The 18,352-nt window shown below is 37.4% G+C and overlaps 2 protein-coding genes across 4 annotated transcripts in view; both read left to right on the forward strand.

Moving 5' to 3' along the window:
- Positions 1–4,750, forward strand: part of GPR149 (G protein-coupled receptor 149) — an 88,249-nt gene extending 83,499 nt beyond the window's left edge. For both annotated transcript variants that reach the window (XM_027543153.1, XM_027543160.1), the window contains exon 4: positions 1,701–4,750. In XM_027543153.1, the coding sequence (XP_027398954.1) occupies positions 1,701–2,273 (573 nt within the window). In that variant the 3' untranslated portion in view covers positions 2,274–4,750. The remainder of the gene's footprint in view (positions 1–1,700) is intronic.
- Positions 4,751–8,866: 4,116 nt separating this feature from the next.
- DHX36 (DEAH-box helicase 36) overlaps positions 8,867–18,352 on the forward strand; it is a 47,520-nt gene continuing 38,034 nt past the window's right edge. Inside the window, exons 1-6 of one of the 2 annotated variants that reach the window (XM_027543177.1) lie at positions 9,029–9,193; positions 12,686–12,757; positions 14,194–14,318; positions 15,073–15,304; positions 16,768–16,806; positions 17,994–18,164. In XM_027543177.1, the coding sequence (XP_027398978.1) occupies positions 12,737–12,757; positions 14,194–14,318; positions 15,073–15,304; positions 16,768–16,806; positions 17,994–18,164 (588 nt within the window). In that variant the 5' untranslated portion in view covers positions 9,029–9,193; positions 12,686–12,736. Of the gene's footprint in view, positions 9,194–12,685; positions 12,758–14,193; positions 14,319–15,072; positions 15,305–16,767; positions 16,807–17,993; positions 18,165–18,352 lie in introns of both variants that reach the window. The other variant, XM_027543169.1, reaches the window with a different exon arrangement.

Here is an 18,352-nt window from a genome sequence, read left to right on the forward strand (position 1 = left end):
GCCACAGGCAAACTGGGAAGGGCAATCATCCTAGACTGACAAAATGCTATGAGCCCTCATGCCCATTCCCCTGATGAAAGAAACATTTAAGCTGGTCCAGTGAGTAATTCCAGTCTCTCTCTCTCTCTCTCTCTCTCTCTCTATAAATATATATATATATATAAAGTGTCTGCTAACCATCCCCTTACCCCACCTTCTTCTGGACTAACGACATTTCTTTAGTTACAGCAATGGGTTGTGAATCTTACCCACATGATAGAATTGCCTGGAGGGCTTGCTAAGTACAGATTATTTTGAACCTCACCCCTAGAGCTTTTATTTCAGTAGGCCTGGAGTCAGACTCAAAAATAGCATTTCTTGTAAGTTATGAGCTGATGCTGATAATGCTGCTCTGCAGATCTAGCTTTTAGAACCAATGCTCTAAAAGTTTGCATATTACTGTCTTCTTCTGAAACTAACTGGGCTTCCCTTGTGGCTCAGATGGTCAAGAATCTGCTTGCAATGCAGGAGACCAAGTTTGGGTTGGGAAGATCCCCTGGAGAAGGGAATGACAACCCAGTTCAGTATTCTTGCTGGGAGAATTCCATGGACAGAAGAGCCTGGTGGGCTATAGTCCTTAGGGTTGCAAAGAATTGGACACAACTGAGTGACTAACACTGTCACTTGTCTAAAACGAACATGTAATCAAAAAAGTCAATTGAAAGTATGAAGGCATGAATCAATAATATAAACTACACACTATTGGAAGAATTAATCTTTATTTCTTATGCAGTTCTCAGTGGTGAGTACAGTTTAAAACCAAAATTTTAATACTTTAAAATGTAATATAAATTTTTGTAGGGGTGTGGGGGAGTTCTCTATTACCAGGTTTACTTTAATGACTGTGATTTCTCTGTGGAAAAGTAAGCACACTGTACCACACAGTTCTGGTGACATTTGGTTCCTCTGTGCACATTTGAGCACTGTGTGCTCAAATCTGCAGTTGAAATACTCTTTATATTTAATCTGAACCACAGTTTCACAATTGTCACTGTCTCTGCTTCCCTAGTGGCTCAGAGGCTAAAGCGTCTGCCTGCAATGCGGGAGACCCGGGCTTGATCCCTGAGTCTAGAAGATCCCTTGGAGAAGGAAATGGCAACCCACTCCAGTACTCTTGCCTGGAAAATCCCATGGACAGATGAACCTGGTAGGCTACAGTCCATGGGGTCGCAATGAGTTGGACACGACTGAGTGACTTCACTTACTTACTTACTGGCATACAAAGGGAGGGAAAGTGCATTCAAATCACAGTCTGCACTTCTCTCAACCTATGAAAAGTTTTTAACAAAACTGAACATGTAACAAAAATATAAAAGCAATTCCGAAGTGTATACATACATTTGATTTTATCCTTATATTCTGCCCAACTCCTGCTGGCCACAGTACACACACTTTGCTTTCAACTGTAGAAATAGATCCCTTATCCTCAAAGGTAGGTTTCTGACTGCCCTCATTTAGATGTAGTATTTGACCTAGAAGAAACTAAGTACAGAGCTTTGATGACAGAATTTCAATCCTGTATCTGTAAAAGGTTTCCATGGAAATGAGTCTGAACCAGAATAACGTTACCATTATCATGGAAAAAAAAATGATGAAAAAATGAAATGGCCCCCTCTCAGACACTAGTTTTCAATAATAACCATTTTTGTCTTTGTCCCCAGCGTTCCGGAGGTGCTCTGGCCATTCCCTTGTGCGCATTCCAGGGGACCGTGTCTCTCCAAGCCCCAACCGGGAAAACCCTATCTCTGTCTACCTATGAGGTGAGCGCAGAAGGGCAAAAAATAACCCCAGCCTCTAAGAAAATAGAAGTCTACCGATCCAAAAGTGTTGGCCATGAACCAAACTCAGAAGATTCTGCCTCCACATTTGCGGACACCAGTGTGAAAATACACTTGGAGGTTCTTGAAATTTGTGATAATGAAGAGGCCCTGGACACGGTGTCAATCATTAGCAACATCAGCCAGTCCTCCACGCAGGTCAGATCGCCTTCCCTACGCTACTCACGGAAGGAGAACAGATTCGTTTCCTGTGATTTAGGGGAAACAGCCTCATATTCTCTCTTTTTACCCACAACTAATCCCGATGGTGATATCAACATCTCCATTCCAGACACTGTGGAGGCACACAGGCAGAACAGTAAAAGGCAGAGCCAAGAGACTGTTGGCTACCAGGAGGAAATCCAGCTGTTAAATAAAGCTTATCGGAAAAGAGAAGAAGAAAGCAAGGGTGACTAGTGATCATTTAGCCTGATAAAGGCAAGAATGGCTCTGCAACTTCAAATGACTAAACTAACACCTTTATTCTGAGGCTTATTGATTTTCTTTATTATTTGTTGGTTTACATAAGCTTAACAGACTTAATTATTTTTAGCACAAACAGCTGAAATTAGTGCAAACACTTAAGTGCTTTTGATGTGTTACTTATAGATCACTCACTGTGGCAATTAAAAGGTTCTGTTTCTTATCCGATTTCTAAAAATCTTTTCTAAATCAAAACCCTGGTCTAGTTTACTAATGTTTTCACCTATATCTGTCAACCTCAGAGTAAACAGAAAATTGTATAAAGTCATTGAAAATATTGTTCTCATGCATGTGTCTTGACACATAATGTTGGCCCTTACTGCAAGGGGGAAAATGACATTTTGGGAATGGAAAGAATGTAGCAAAACTCTGAGTTGTATGTGAAGAAAGAAAGAGAGAAAAAGAAGTCTCTCCATCGTGTCCGACTCTGTGACCCCATAGACTGTAGCCTACCAGGCTCCTCTGTCCATGGGATTTTCCAGGCAAGAGTACTGGAGTGGGTTATATGTGAAGAGGCTTGCCTAAATGTGGCTTGCAAAGCAAGCTTATTACAGTTACTGCTTTAGCTTCATACTGATATCTAGGAAATACATTCCTGCATAAAATAGCAAATAAGCTTCCAACTCTGAAACATGCATGTCCCTAGTCTGTACCTAGTTGTTCCCTTCATTTCTATAAAGTACAAATTGTTTACTGATTTTTTTATTTCTCTCTTAAATATGAGTGTTCTCCTTTCATCTTTTCAGTATGTTGACTGCTCTTAAAATAAATATATTGTATGTTAGAAGTAGAATTGGAAGTAGCTCTTAAACATATTGGAAAATGTTGTAATATATACTTATCATTTCTAGAAGTGTTTTGTTTATTTGAACAGAAACTAGGAAAAAAACACTCCAAGTTCTGTGAGGTACACCCAAGTAGAGTAACAAAATTCTGGGTAGAGCAGAGGAAAAATCCTCTAAGTCCAAATTAAAGGGTCTGTTTCTAAAGCTGCAGATTTGGCAAACCTCCTTAGCTGCTCTTGAAGTATAGAAAATTTTAGTTCACCTATCTTCCAAGTTTAGGTGCTTTTTCATTTCCTTCCCAAAGATGTGTGTGCCTCAAGCAAAGAAACAATTCAATATAATTTATTGATTGTGAGGTATATGTTTCAAGATTAATTTTTAAATGTGTTACATTGCAAAAATGCAGATATCACCTTGTTAGAATAATAGTAACGTACGTATCAAAAATTAAGAAGTGATTTTTCTTTAAATTGCTTTATTCTGATCTTTGTGTAAATATATATTAAATGTATTACTTAAATGTTTATTTTTCAAAGTTATTAAGTTGACATTCTACATTTTTAAACTTTGTACTCTCTCACTTTACTCGCATATCTTTATTATTAATTACAGACTGAATTATTTTTTTAAATGATTTATTTTGGCTCCCATTTCATTATGTTGAATCAGAATGCTAAATTACTTCACATAATCCTTCAGATTGTTTTATCTTTAGATTATTTTTTTTGCTACCAAGAAATCATTTTCAAAATAATTCAGATGTATTCATTACAAATGTAGTTCATTTAATATTTTTTAAGATCAAACTTGAGGGTTAATTTAATATATGACAAATGGCCAGATTAATCTGACAGTATAAATCAACAGTGTTAAATGCCTGTTATAAAAGCAAAAGTTGAATATTCTAATAATGCTTTGTAAAAGATGGGTTTTGATATATTAAATTTAGTTGTATAACTTTATAAAACAGAAAAGTGATTTTGCTGCTTAAAGTATAATTTCTACCAGCAAGGAAATTACAAACAGAATCATAATAAAAATGAAGAAATGCAGCACTTTGAGTGGAAAGGAGGAGATGACAAAAATTAAGGTTTAATGAACATAAGGACTTGATTGTAAGACAGTAACAGCCCTTTCTCTCCTGTGTGCTATTTTCTTTTCACTGGACTTGGGCCTATGCCGGAGGAACTGAATACAAAACAAAAAAACACTAGCATATTCCCATTTAATTGTCTTTGGTTGTTGAATTAACTATATGATGGATACACTTAAAAATTCTGTTGTATTGATACAATACCAGGATTATTTACCCTCAAGCCATAGACTAATCAGCATCACAATGGTAACCTGTAACACTTCAAACTCCAAGGCAACAGGAAGTGGATCTCCAGAAAAATCTACAGGGGCCTATGCCAAAGCATGAACGGCTCCTATCAATCCCTGTTAAGAGAGGGGAAAGTTTGACTACACCAGTATAAAATCTGCTTACTCTTTAATGTGATTATGATTGTAAAAATGTGTTCTGGTATAGGACATATCCTTATAGATATTTTGTGCTATGTTTAAATATATTACCTTTGCATTGTTATATTGTTCTTATTATTAATAAATGCTCTACTTCATATAGTTTATCTCTTTTCTACACAGACTGATATAGCTGAAGACAAAAACTGTTTACTTAATAAAAATATCACCACCTGGTGGTGACTCCTATAAACTGAAAAGTCATAATACCTATAATTTCCCAATAATATAAAAGCATATTACATAATCCCAAAGACTTCCAAGAGTTATGACTGACAGAGGCAACCATTTTGAAGATAGCAAATATCACAGTATTAATTAAAACAATTTTTAAAAGGCTTGGTAATGCATTGTTTGGAAGTTTTTTTCTCAATGTAGTTCTGTAGTACTGAATTTAATAAATAGATTTTCTCTTAATTTCTTATACTATTCAGCTACTTTCATTCATGTATTCATCATAATATTTAGTGAATGCCTATTTCATGCTAAAAATTATTCTAGGTACACAGGATTATAACTATGTAATAATTATGTAATATTTTGCAAAAAACAAAAAAAAATGTGTGTGTATATACACATATATACTGTGAATAGACTGTGAGCACACACGAGACTTCTTTGACTTCCTTTTTTCTTGGGGAGTATAGTTGTTTTACAATGTTGTGTTGGTTTCGGCTGTAAAGACTTTCCTCACATCTGACATCATGTGTGAGTTCTGGTGTTCCCCAAACCACTATCAATTTTAATAATTCACTAGAAGAACTCATAGAACTCCTTGAAAGTTGTATAGTCACAGTTATGGTATGTTACAAGAAAAGGATACAGATCACAATCAGCCAAGAGAAGAAGCACATACAGCAGAACCCAGAAAAAAGGCCTAAGTATGGAGCCTCTGCTTTCCTTTCCCTGAGGAGTCATGAACAGCACTACTTCCCTAGCATCAATGTGTGACAACACACGTGGAATATTGCCAATAAGGAATGAATCTTGTTGTGCAGTCTTTAATGGGACTTCATCATGTAGGAGTAGGGCAAAGATGGTTGACTGCTCACAAGACTGATCTCAGTTTCCATCTCCTCAGGAGGTCAAGCTTATATGGAATGAATAACTCAAAGTTACTACACTAAATCACATTTTTACTATCTGGCTGATCTAAGGACCTCAAAGTCACTTCTATCACGTATAACATTCCAAGGGTTTAGAGCAAAGGTCAGGCCTCTCTTTGGATAGGATTAAGCTCTTCACTACATATATGTACATTGGTCATATACAGCTCTTATACAGGTCATATACAGAGCTTCACTACATATATATGTATATATGCATATATGTCCGGAAAAGGCAATGGCACCCCACTCCAGTACTCTTGCCTGGAAAATCCCATGGAGGGAGGAGCCTGGTGGGCTGCAGTCCATGGGATCGCGAAGAGTCGGACATGACTGAGCGACTTCATTTTCACTTGTCACTTTCATGCGCTGGAGAAGGAAATGGCAACCCACTCCAGTGTTCTTGCCTGGAGAATCCCAAGGACGGGGGAGCCTGGCGGGCTGCCGTCTATGGGGTCGCACAGAGTCGAACACGACTGAAGAGACTTAGCAGCAGCATGCACATATCTCAGGTAATGCTAAGTATTTTGACATAAAATAGGCACCAGATGTAATTTTTAAAAATTAGAATAAAGGAATAATGACAGAAGAAGTGTTGTTTTCAAATATTTCAGTGAGGAAAGCATTCGCTGATTAAGGTAACATTTCATCAGAGATGCAAGTCAAAGATCAAGGTGTTAACTGATTTGGTTCTTGGTAAGAGCTCTCTTCTTGGCTTGTAGACAGCCTCTGTCCTCACATGGCCTTCCTTCTGAGGAAAGAGAGCAAGCTCTCTGGTGTCATTTGAAACATTATCTCAAACAATCCACACTATTTCCTTCTTCTTTTGTTCCTATCATCTCCAATGACTATCTACTCCTATACTGAAAAATTCACATACTTGTGTATCAGGTGTGCCCAACGGGTACATTTATTTGAACTCTCCATTCCTATAATTTTAATATTAGCTAAGAACTCCTCAAACATACACTCTCAGTCTTCTCTCTCTACACTTTTAACTCATAAAACCAACTGCTTTCTAGACATCAATTTGTATGTTTCATAGGTGCTCAAACTCTACTATTATTAATTATATATATTAACTCAAGCCTCGCCCTCCAACTTCCCCCCACCAAAATCTTCCTCATCCTATGTTCTTTATATTTTAGGATACAGTACCTCTCTGTTGGATCATCTTTCAAATCTTCAACTTAGGAGTCACCTGACCCTTTCCTCTAATTCTCCACATCCAAGTGAATTACCAAATCTTGATCATATTTTTTTCATTAGTATTTCTTAATTCCAGTCCTTCCCATATTCCATCTTGTTCTGTCATCCCATTCTGTCTCCCCAAAATCACAGCCTAAGTCTCTCTACATACATTCTTGCCTTCTCCATTCCTTTCTACTCAAAGCAGTCAAAAAATATTTCCCTGATTTAAAATGTATTATTCTTTCTTTGACATGTAAGGTCTTTTATGGCCAGGCTCCTTTCTATCACTTTGGCCTTAACCATCAATTTCTTAAGTTTCAGTGTGGAATTTTCTCACTCTCTAACATTTCCATCGTCTTTCTTCAAGCACAATGTTCCATCCACCTGTAATAATTTACTGCTTACTCTCTCATTCTTTAGAAAGAACCTGATTCCAAAATTATATTCTTTTTCCATAACGTCTCACGGCTATTGGTGGGTGGGGGAAATTTTTTTTCCTTTACCCTCCTATGTTTAGTTCTCTGGGACTTGGCATACTAAATTGACAAAAGACGGATTAGCAAGTGAAGGAAGTGAAAATCCACTTCAGTATTCTTGTCTGGAAAACCCCATGGACACAGGAGCCTGGTGGGCTACAGTCCATGGGGTTACAAAAGTCAGACACAGGTGAGCACACCCATATGCACACAAAACAGATTTAATCACATATCTACAGGAGTTCACAGAATTGTGCCTCAAGGCAGGGGTTAGAACTTGGCACTTATGTATCATCTTTTAGAGAAGGGAAGGAGGAGAAAGCTATTTATGGGAAAACAAATGGTTTTTATGAAACATAAATGTGCTTTTATGAGGATAGATGGAAGATATTTTTGTTACCAGGTCTTTTTAGGTGTGATGCTGATTTGCAGTCTCCAGTGACAAAAGTCCATCTAGTCCATCTTCTCTGATTACTCTCCCAAGGAAGGGATTTATGACAATAAAGATCTGAGTTCTTCTGGGAGGCCGTGTTTTTAGGCATTTAAAAGATTTTAGGAATTCAATTGCTACGGTTCAAAATAATGTTTTCTGCCACAGTGAAGTATTCTGAACCCCTTCATATGGCATTTTCCTTTAACTCACAATGTACATTTCTTTTGCCTTTATCTTCTCTTAAATACTGCAAGCAAATGAAAGTTGATGCCATACTTGTCTTGTTGAGTGAATATCTCCAGCACCTTTAAATCAGTATATGTATAAATGAACCGGATAGTCCCAGGGAAATTTGCAAGCCTGTGTAGCCAAGCCACTTGATTATTCAAGAATAGCTCGTGGAAGATACTCAATGGCCTGCTCAATCAGCAATAGACAGCTTCACCTAAACATAGGAATCTTCAACTGCTGTTTTACTTAAATTGCCCAAGTGCTCTACACTGAATTTGGGTAAGCAGGCTCATCTTATGCCTTTAGATAAAGGTAGCAAACGACGACAATCCTTTAAGAGAGGCAGGAACGTTCTTATACTTAATCATTGATTTGAAACAGGTGCGAGGCTGTTTTCATGCCATAGCCACTAGTTCAAAAATTTTTTAAGGAATTAATTTCTTAAAGACTTTAGGGGGAAAAACATTCGACTCACAGGTTCTTTTACTGTGCCAACCGACATTTACAGGGCCTACTGGGAAGCAAACTCCCAAGAGAATAAACTAAAACCCAAAACCCGTTTCCTCACATGCTGGACTTCCGGAAAGAAAACCTATAAGCCTCCTGCTGCCTCTCCCTCCAAAGGTATAAAGGTAAATATCTCTGAGCACAACACAGATTTCACCTGAGCCAACCCGGGGACGACCCGGGCCGACGTCCTGTGACGTCACCGGAAACGTCTGCTTGTGACATTTAATGTCCCTCCCTCTTGCGCTGGGCGCCGGAAGCAAAGCGGAAGTGGACGCTCACCGGCTTCCGGCCCCGGTCGCCATTTCCAGCGGCTGCAGGTACTCACGAGTTGAGGTCTGCTGGGACAATGAGCTATGACTACCATCAGAACTGGGGCCGCGATGGTGGCCCCCGCAGCTCTGGCGGGGGTTACGGAGGAAGCTATGGAGGCAACCATGGAGGAGGCCATGGGGGGAACCGAGGCTCTGGAGGTGGCGGCGGCGGAGGTGGTGGTCGAGGCGGCCGAGGCCGACATCCCGGGCACCTGAAAGGCCGCGAAATCGGTTTATGGTACGCGAAGAAACAAGGCCAGAAGAACAAGGAAGCAGAGAGGCAGGAGGTAAACTGAGACTCGGTAGTGGAGGGAGGATGGGGCTGGACAGGTTTCTTTTCCAGCCTTCTGCCCACCACCCCCCCCCCCTTTTTTTTTAACTTTTTTTTTTTTAACTGGTGTATGTGCTTTGTGAAGTGCAAGTGCTAAAGCTTCCTGTAGTGGATACTAGAGCGGTAGCGGAAACGTTGGCCACGTGCATCTTACCTGGAGCTGTTGAGGTTTATGCGGACCAAGAGTACACTTTGCTTGAAAGACAGAGAACTGGGAACCAAATATTAAATTGAAGGTCCATCCGGAATTAACTTTATTGGGTATCACCCTTTCCGTTATGATGTTACTTTCATTTAAGTTCTTTGCCTGATGAACTCTAAAATAGCGGTTTTATACATTAAATACAGGTTTGCGTGGAACAAAAAGCACTATTTTGAATGTAGATCCTTCCAGCTTTCATTTTAGTATTAAGATAGGCACAAACTTAGGTTTTTTATTATTACGGTGGGCTGCGGAGATTTCTGCTGATTAGGAGCTCTTTGAGAAGGAAACGTAGGATCCTAGAAGTGGAAGAAGTTTCGAGAGTTGATTTGGTCTTTTGTCTTCAGCTGGCAGTTGTTCCTTTGATTTGTATACTAAACACCTGTCTGTAGTAAAGGAACCATTAAAGTTCCCCGAGTGGCCTATTGTAATAATTATGTATATATGATTAAACCTAAGTCTTCTTAATATGAGCTCTACAGTAGCTTTCTACTTAAAAAGCTACTTAAAAAGCATCTTTCATATTAGATGCAGAGTGTGATTGAATCACCATTTAGGCTTCTGTGTTTCAGTTATCCCATTTCTTTGTTTTCCTTTTATCTAACTGAACTGATGTCATTTTTCTTGAATTTCGGGGGAACATTATCCATTTACCTTAACAATTTACCATTATTCTTCAAACGACATATTTATTTGACATGCAAATACTTAGAGTATTCATTGAGCAAACTTTTTTTTAAAGTTAAGGGAAGCACATCTAAGTTGTCTTGAAATTGGGAGAATGATTGAATGATTAGTATTTGAGAATATACATAGTAACTTCCCAAGAATTCTTTATCAATTTTTTTTTTACCCTTTTTTCACACAAGGTTTTATGCATGTTGCTATGGAGATCTGAAAAGTATTCAAGGAACTTACAGTCTAGTTGAAAAAATAAGAACTAAAAGGGTGAAACGTTAAGCAAATCAGGAAAATTTGTTATTTCCACCTGAAGCCAGTTGTACATTGCATGATTATAAACTAAACTCTTGACTTCCGCCACCTCCCAAAACCTTCTCCATTTTAGTACAAGTCACTGCCAGTTTTTCATTTGTCAAGGCCAAAATGAGATTGGTTTTGATTCTTTCATTTCAGCAAATCTGTTTTCCTTCATATATCTCAACTCTAACCACCTATCTCCACAGTAGTTACCATAGATCAAGCCACTATTTTGTTGTCTTTCCCTGAATCTTAACTGCTTGGTCTTCTATTTCTACTCCTTCCCATAAAATCTGACTCTTGTAGAGCCTTCAGTTCAGTCACTCAGTCGTGTCCGACTCTTTGCGACCCCATGAATTGCAGCACTCCAGGCCTCCCTGTCCATCACCAACTCCCGGAGTTCACCCAAACTCATGTCCATCGAGTCGGTGATGCCATCCAGCCATCTCATCCTCTGTCGTCCCCTTCTCCTCCTGCCCTCAATCTTTCCCAGCATCAGGGTCTTTTCAAATGAGACAGCTCTTTGCATCAGGTGGCCAAAGTATTAGAGTTTCAGCTTCAACATCAGACCTACCAATGAACACTCAGGACTGATCTCTAGGATGATTTCTATTTCTATTTCTACTCCTTCCCATAAAATCTGACTCTTGTAGAGCCTTAGATCATCTCATTCTCTAGCTGACAATTTGAAAGCCAGGTCACTTCTGTCTCGGTCTCATACATTTCGGTCGCATCCTAATGTGTTTTCCAGGAATCTTGGCAATTTAGATTCTACATATCAGGTTTCCTTCTATGACCCATGCCTTTCTGAGCTCATTTCCCAATCTGATGTAATTAAAGCTTTCATAAACATACTTTTTTTTTTTTTGCTTTTTTATTATAGTTCTCATACCATTCTCTAAAATTATCTCTCCATTTTCTCTACTAAATATTTCAGTTTTTTGAAATATTTCAATAATTTGGCTCAGCCTCTCTTTTTTTGATCACTTTCAGCCCTGCATGATTGCTTGCTTCCCATTCAAGATTCCCAAACCTTTACCTTTTAAGTAATCTTTCTGCTTACAGTGACTGTGTTCTAATGATGCATTGTTACAGTTTCAAAAGATATTTTTGAGGCTCTAATGTATTTGAAATAGTATTAGAGGCACCTTACAGAAATTGTGGTGTGTTAGGTGCTATAGGGCAGTTAGAATACAATGTTTAAGTAGTACAGTAAGGAAGCTATGGGCTTATCACCTGACTCAAATTAGGAAGAGCTTAGTAGGTTCCCTAGGAAAAAAAACCCTTAAGCTGAAACTTGAGAAAGTATATTTGTGTTTTTGACTTGGGGTCTTAGGCAGAAGCAGCAGCATGCACCACAGCCTAGAGGTCAGGAGGAATGTGTTCAAAGAACTGATCAAGTAAGGGCATGGCTGAGGAGGGCACAAAACAGACTATATTTTAATTTGCAACCCAGTACTTATGTATAACTGAACAAGGCGTTTCATAAAATAATACTTAATTACCTGTACCTTGCCCTGGGGCTTTTGTTTTTGTTTCTACCTTTCTGCCCTCTCCTTCTGCCCCCCTTTAATGCTGGTCACGATACTTTCATTGCACAGATAGCAGTATGAAAGGTCCTGGACTAGAAGATAAGTAGAGCTCTGACGTTCTTTCCCCTAAGAACTCTAGCAAAGTCATTAAAGCATTTTAAGCAAAAATGAAGTGTTAGATTTGTGTTTAAATTCACTCTGGGTAGCCGTATAGAGAATGGATTGAAGAAGAGACAATTCTGGGACGGGGAGACCAGTTAAATAGCCCCTGCAGTAATTCAGGTGAGGAATGACACCTTGAATTAGGACATTGGCAGTAGGGATGGCAGAAGTGGACAGCTTCAAATGTTTTAGGAGATAGACTCAAGATGATTTTATCCGGAGGAAGGGGAAAGCAGGTGTGAATGAATGACACTAATGACCACAAAGAGCACACTTACTGGAGGAAAACGATGGGATCAGCTTAAGCACACCAAGTGTGGTATTATAGGGCATATAAGTGGTGGTTTCAGGGAAGTAGAAGGCTGTGTGGATCTGATGCCTAGAGGAATCTAGACTGCAGGTGAACACTTGACAAGTTTGTGGGACTATGCCTAGTAGTTGAGATATAGAAGTGAATGGGAATAGTGATGGGACAGGCCTGAAATCTGTAGACCATTGCTTCTCAAACCTGAATCACCTGGTGTCTTGTAAAAATGTAGAACTCGCGCGGGCTCAGATACAGCTTTTCTCACAGGCTCCCAGATGACGTCAATACTGCTGGCCTGCTGAGCACTCAGGCTGTATAATGAAGAACAAGAGAAACAAGGTATGGGCTGAGGAGGAGAAGCTTGAAAGATCTAGGAAGGAGCCTTCAGAGAAGAGAAAAATAAGGATGTGGATGTTGTTTTGGAATCCAGGAGAATCCTTTAGGGAGAAAAAGAGTATATAGAAAAGTGAAAGTAATCAGTAGTGGCAAATGCTGCACTAATGTCAAGTAATATAAGAGTTCAGAGTGTCTTGGATTTAGCAACAATGTAATTGGTAACCTTGATGAGAGCACTTTTCATGGAGTTGTGGAATTAAAAACCAGATTACAGTGGAGTGCCTGGAGAAGGAAAGAGGCAGAAATGGGGTACTTCCAGGCAGTTCTACAGTGGAAAGGAAGGAGAAAAGTTAAGGGTGGGAGAATTCAAGGGAAAATATTTGTTTTTGTTTTAAAAGTGAAGAGGTTTGACTGTGTTCAGTTCCTGCCATCATGAACTGATGGTAAGGAGCCAGTGGAGAGGAAAGGTGTATTAGAGAAGACTAAATCATGTTACAGTAGTAGTAGATAGCCCATAGATCTTAATGAATTATCACAGTAAAGGTTTTCTGCTCACATTACTTGACCATTGGAGTTCACTGAACAGTTCTCATGAGAATAAAGTCCACAGAGCCTCTGCGCAATAATTTGGACAACATTGTGAGTCTCCTTTGCCAGGAGTTTCCAATTATAAGCTGAAAGAATATTTGAGAATGTCCAGAGCAGGAAAGGGATAATCAAAAAATCAAATACCTTGATAAGTCATGAAACCTAAAATATGTGTTTGAGATTCTTCAGGCAGAGGGTGAGGTAAAGTGAAAAGTAATGTAATTGGAAGAAGGTTAGGAAGGAGACACCTACAGAAAAGGGCTAGATTCAGGTTTGGAATTTCAGCATTCTTGAATTAACTGCCACAGCCTCTGGGGCCTCATTGTACAGAAAACCTCATTAAAAATAATTTGCCAAAAAAGTTTTATATGTTTTTCAGGGGCTATTTTGTCTTTCAATCATCTCACCTTTTTGTGAATATAAAATTAATATTACAAGTTGAGAACTTTTTAAGTGAGACTATTTATAATGTAAGAGATTTAAATGCTCATTGCCACCAGAACATTTCTTGCATTTTTTAACTTTTGTTTTTATCAGAACATTTGCGTTTATTAAATTTAATTGTATCTTTTAAATTTTAAGATAGGAAAAAAGTAATAACAGTATAATGTAAGGGTAGAAAGAGCACCGAAGTTTTAGTAAAGGACATAATTCTTTCTTCACCAGTTACAGTAGAGATGATTTTATAGACACATAGTAGAAAAGTGTTTGGAAGGCAAGTGGGGGTGGGTTTAACTTTCTTTTATATGTTTGTTGAACATATATTGTGTTGCTTTAATTTTTTTAGTTGTCAGATGATTTTGCACGTTTTCTCATGTTGATAAGGGTGCTTTTTCCTTTGCACAACATAGAGAGCTGTAGTACATATGGATGAACGTCGAGAAGAACAAATTGTGCAGCTGCTACATTCTGTGCAAACTAAGAATGATAAAGATGAAGAAGCACAGATATCTTGGTTTGCTCCTGAAGATCATGGGTAAAACAAAAAGTATTCTTTTTAAAAAAATTAACAGAGTGACACTTGTTTTAAGCATTTGCTTGCAAAAAAATGATAATAAATATTGTTAGACTCTTCTATAAGTGTAATTTAGCCTCAAAGTATTTTTTCTTCTTATGTAGATTGAGCAGGGTTAGTGAAAGATTTAAAAATCTAGGTGGTATCATTCCCACAGAAGAATTTAATGGTAGGAATAATCTACTTACATAGTAGGCTGATGAAGTTATTATTTATTGTTCTAACTACCCACCATTGTATTTCCAAAATTCTCTTGTGGAGGAGATCTGTAAAAAGTTAAATTGCTGTTGTAGGAAATTCATAGAAACTATCATCAGGGCAAATTAGAAGTAGTTTTTCTGGGACTGCGTAGTATAGCATCCCATTTGTAGCTCAGAAAGGGTAGCAGGAAGAAAATGAAGTTGTGTAATAAAACAAGGCTCAGAAAATTAGGTAAAGAAAAACACTAAGTCATTGCTATGAAGGAATGACTATTGGGTAGATTTTTATTGCTTAACTACCACAAGGAATAACCTATCTGTCAGTATCTATTTGTAGGGTGGAAATTGAATTTATTATAAGAATCTAAGTATTTTCATATTGCTCTACTAAGATAAAAGAATAAGCACTTGATTTTGGTGATTTTGAAATCATTAAACAGCATATTGTTCTATTGTTTCAGGGCTTGAGTGGATCTTTATTTAACCTTTATCATTTTTTTATTTTTTCAAAATAGATATGGTACTGAAGCTCCTGCTGAGAACAAACCAAACTCAGTAAAGAATGTGGAGCATCAGGAAAAAAAAATGATAAATCAAGAAAAGAGGCCATTTAGAATCAGGGACAAATACATTGATCGTGATTCTGAATATCTCTTGCAAGAAAATGAACCAGATGCAACTCTAGACCAACAATTATTGGAAGATTTACAAAAGAAAAAAACTGACCTTCGGTATATTGAAATGCAGGTAATGGAAAGAAAAGATTTTTACTTGTCATCTCTTCTGACACTTGATAAAAATGTATTTATGGTTAGAGGTAGCTGCCTGATACCTAAATGAGTTGAGATTTTTCAACAAGCCATCCTCTGAGAGTCCCCCACCCCTACCCTATCCCTCCCACCCACCCCACCCCCCCCCCCCCCATAGTACAGAAAAGTAGTGAGAATGGAATTACACATAAGGAGCCTGTCTCACAGTTTATATGATGAAGAGAAGAAATATTTAAGAAATGGGTAGTGCAGATGGAAAAAAAATCACTCTTTAATATTTTTAGACTGTTAGTGAGATGTTATAAGAGACAGGTTGGTTAGAATTGTAAAGTTGTTTTCTTCTGGAACATCTAATCCACTCTTTCCTTTTACAGATGTTAAAATTAAATCCCTCAAAAGTCATATGATGTGCTTAGGTACACTGACACTTTAAAGACAGAACTGTGGCAACTGAGTTCTCTTGAAATTTTTTCAGTATTTTCTTATCCTGGGCAAGGTCCCTCCTGCTAAAACATGAAATTGAATGCTTTGTGGATGGATGGATGCTCTAGAGATAGATGTAATAAAATGTTCATTTTTTTTTTTTTTTTTAAAGAAGCTAGGGAATTCTGAGAGCCATGTCTTTAATGTGCAGATATGTACTGCCGTTTTTGAGAAAGGCAGATCATTGTATCTCCTGTAGGAAAGAAAGGATCTTTTGGCTCAGTGAAGGTTGAATATCCTTATTAAAACAGATCAGCTGAGGTTGTCTAGGGACCAAATGCTGTAGCTCTTTGATGCCTTTTGAGTGAAAATATGTATTAGGGGCAGAGAAGATTTCAAGATGAAGTTATTGAGACTATTTTACCTGAGAGCTGAGCTGCTTGTATAACCTTAGGAACACAGTGTTAGCTGCCATCTCTGCTTTGTATGGAGGACAGAACTCAGATATTATTGAAGATGAGTAATTGATCTAGTGCAGAGAAAGTTAGAAGAAGTGGTTGGTCTTCCTTTTGGTCAGGCATGTTGTAAATGCTTCCTGTGTACCATATCATTTAAACCTCTCAGCAGCCCTGTGCAGATTGCACTTGTCTGTTTCACAGGAGGAAAAAGAATCTTAGGTTTAGTGACCTACCTGTGCTTTGTGCTTGCACAGCTAGTACCAGAACCAGGTTTAAAATTTAAGTGTTTTTAAGACCTCAACTTTTTTCATCCTTGGTAATATGCCATATTTTTTTTCCTATAAGTTACAAATTTTTGATAAACATTTTTCCACTTGCTTGATGCCTGTCATTGTGCTATTTTCCAAGATAAGTCTTGACACCTCAAGCTATGTGGTAAAAAAAATACTTTTGGACTCTTAATATGTTTATCTATGATATATTCTATTTACCAGGATTATAATTTGATTATATTTCTCTTGTAAAAAATTAAATTTTTTTTTTCTTTTTATAATTTCAGCGTTTCAGGGAAAAGCTGCCATCGTATGGAATGCAAAAGGTAAAATTTATATACACTATTTAATATGATTTGCAAAATGCTTAAATCCATTTCTTTTAAGCTTTGAATCAAGAAGAAATATAAATTAATGAACCTTTCCCTAAAGGATAGTCTTGGAAGTTCGTTTTATTCTTTTGAATTGTTGAAAGACCAAAAAAAAAAAAAACATTTCTGAAGCAGTTTTACTGAAAATTTTTCTTTATTTATGTCCATGATAGAGTTTAAAAACAGAATTTTCACTTGTAAGTTTGTTTCCTCATACAATCACCCTGTATAGAATAATATAGTCTCCCATCCTTCCCTGACCTCTCAGTCTTCCTTTGTTCCGACTTTACTTTTCTTAAGGAGGGTCTGTTTTGGTCACTCTGTACCTCTTTACTCAGAACAGTGCTTTACATTCTGTAGACCCCTAGTAAATACCTTTTGAATGAATGAATCATGGTCTGCTTCTAAATACTTCTAGCTGTTACTTTGTTGGAATTTGTTCTGATATATATGAGGTATCAGATACATTTTTAAATGGTGAGTTTTCAAGTTAGACTGTTTCATAGATTAAAAATAACTCCTAACACCCTTTTGAAGTAGTGGTCGGATGGTTTTATTAGTACTACTAATTTGAAAATATTCATGTTTATCTATAAGAAGATCTTTCCTGAGTAGGCAGTTTTCCAGATAGTACCTGAATTTTAGTCATTTGATGTAGTTATTTAAAACTTCGCTCTGTTTTAATTATTTAAAAGGGAATAGTCTTAAATTATATTCTTCCTTGTTCTCAAACAGTATACAAAACTTATCCTGTAGACAAAGCTGTATTTATGATTTATAACATAAATCCTTGATGTTCTGAGTAGTTTTTTTCAGGGGATTTGCCTTATATTCAGTAGACCCACATGTCAACATTCTTTTTAATTAATGTTAATTCTTACATGAATTTATAAGCTGTCTCCTTTTCCTTGTGTGCTTTTCTTTAACAGAGCCATGGCTCTGTTCTTAAAATTTGGTGCCTCATCTCTTGAAAACTGGTAGATCCAGATACCTAAACTGTCAGTATTGCATATAACAGAATTTTCAAGTATTAATATGCTTATTAAAAACAATTAACCTTCAGTTCGGTAAGATTCAGGTAACTTTTCAGACTTAGTCATCATGTGATGGATGTTCTTCACTTTTTTCTCATTTTGAAATAGGAATTGGTAAATATGATTGATAACCATCAGGTAACAGTGATAAGTGGTGAAACCGGTTGTGGAAAAACCACTCAAGTTACTCAGTTCATTTTGGATAACTACATTGAAAGAGGAAAAGGATCTGCTTGTAGGATAGTTTGTACTCAGCCAAGAAGAATTAGTGCCATTTCAGTAAGTAAGCTCTCACTTGTTAAAATTCCCAACTTTTTTTTTTCCCATTCTTCTATGTAGTCTTACTAGAAATTACTGATTTTGAGTGTTGGGGTGATTCTTAATTGGGTTTAAGATATGTTGCTATGAAAGCAAAATTTGGTTAGCAAGTATTTTGTAGTAAAGACCAAGAAATTGAATGACCTCTC

This window comes from Bos indicus x Bos taurus, chromosome 1 (genome assembly GCF_003369695.1).
Source record: "Bos indicus x Bos taurus breed Angus x Brahman F1 hybrid chromosome 1, Bos_hybrid_MaternalHap_v2.0, whole genome shotgun sequence".
Classification (NCBI taxonomy): domain Eukaryota; kingdom Metazoa; phylum Chordata; class Mammalia; order Artiodactyla; family Bovidae; genus Bos; species Bos indicus x Bos taurus.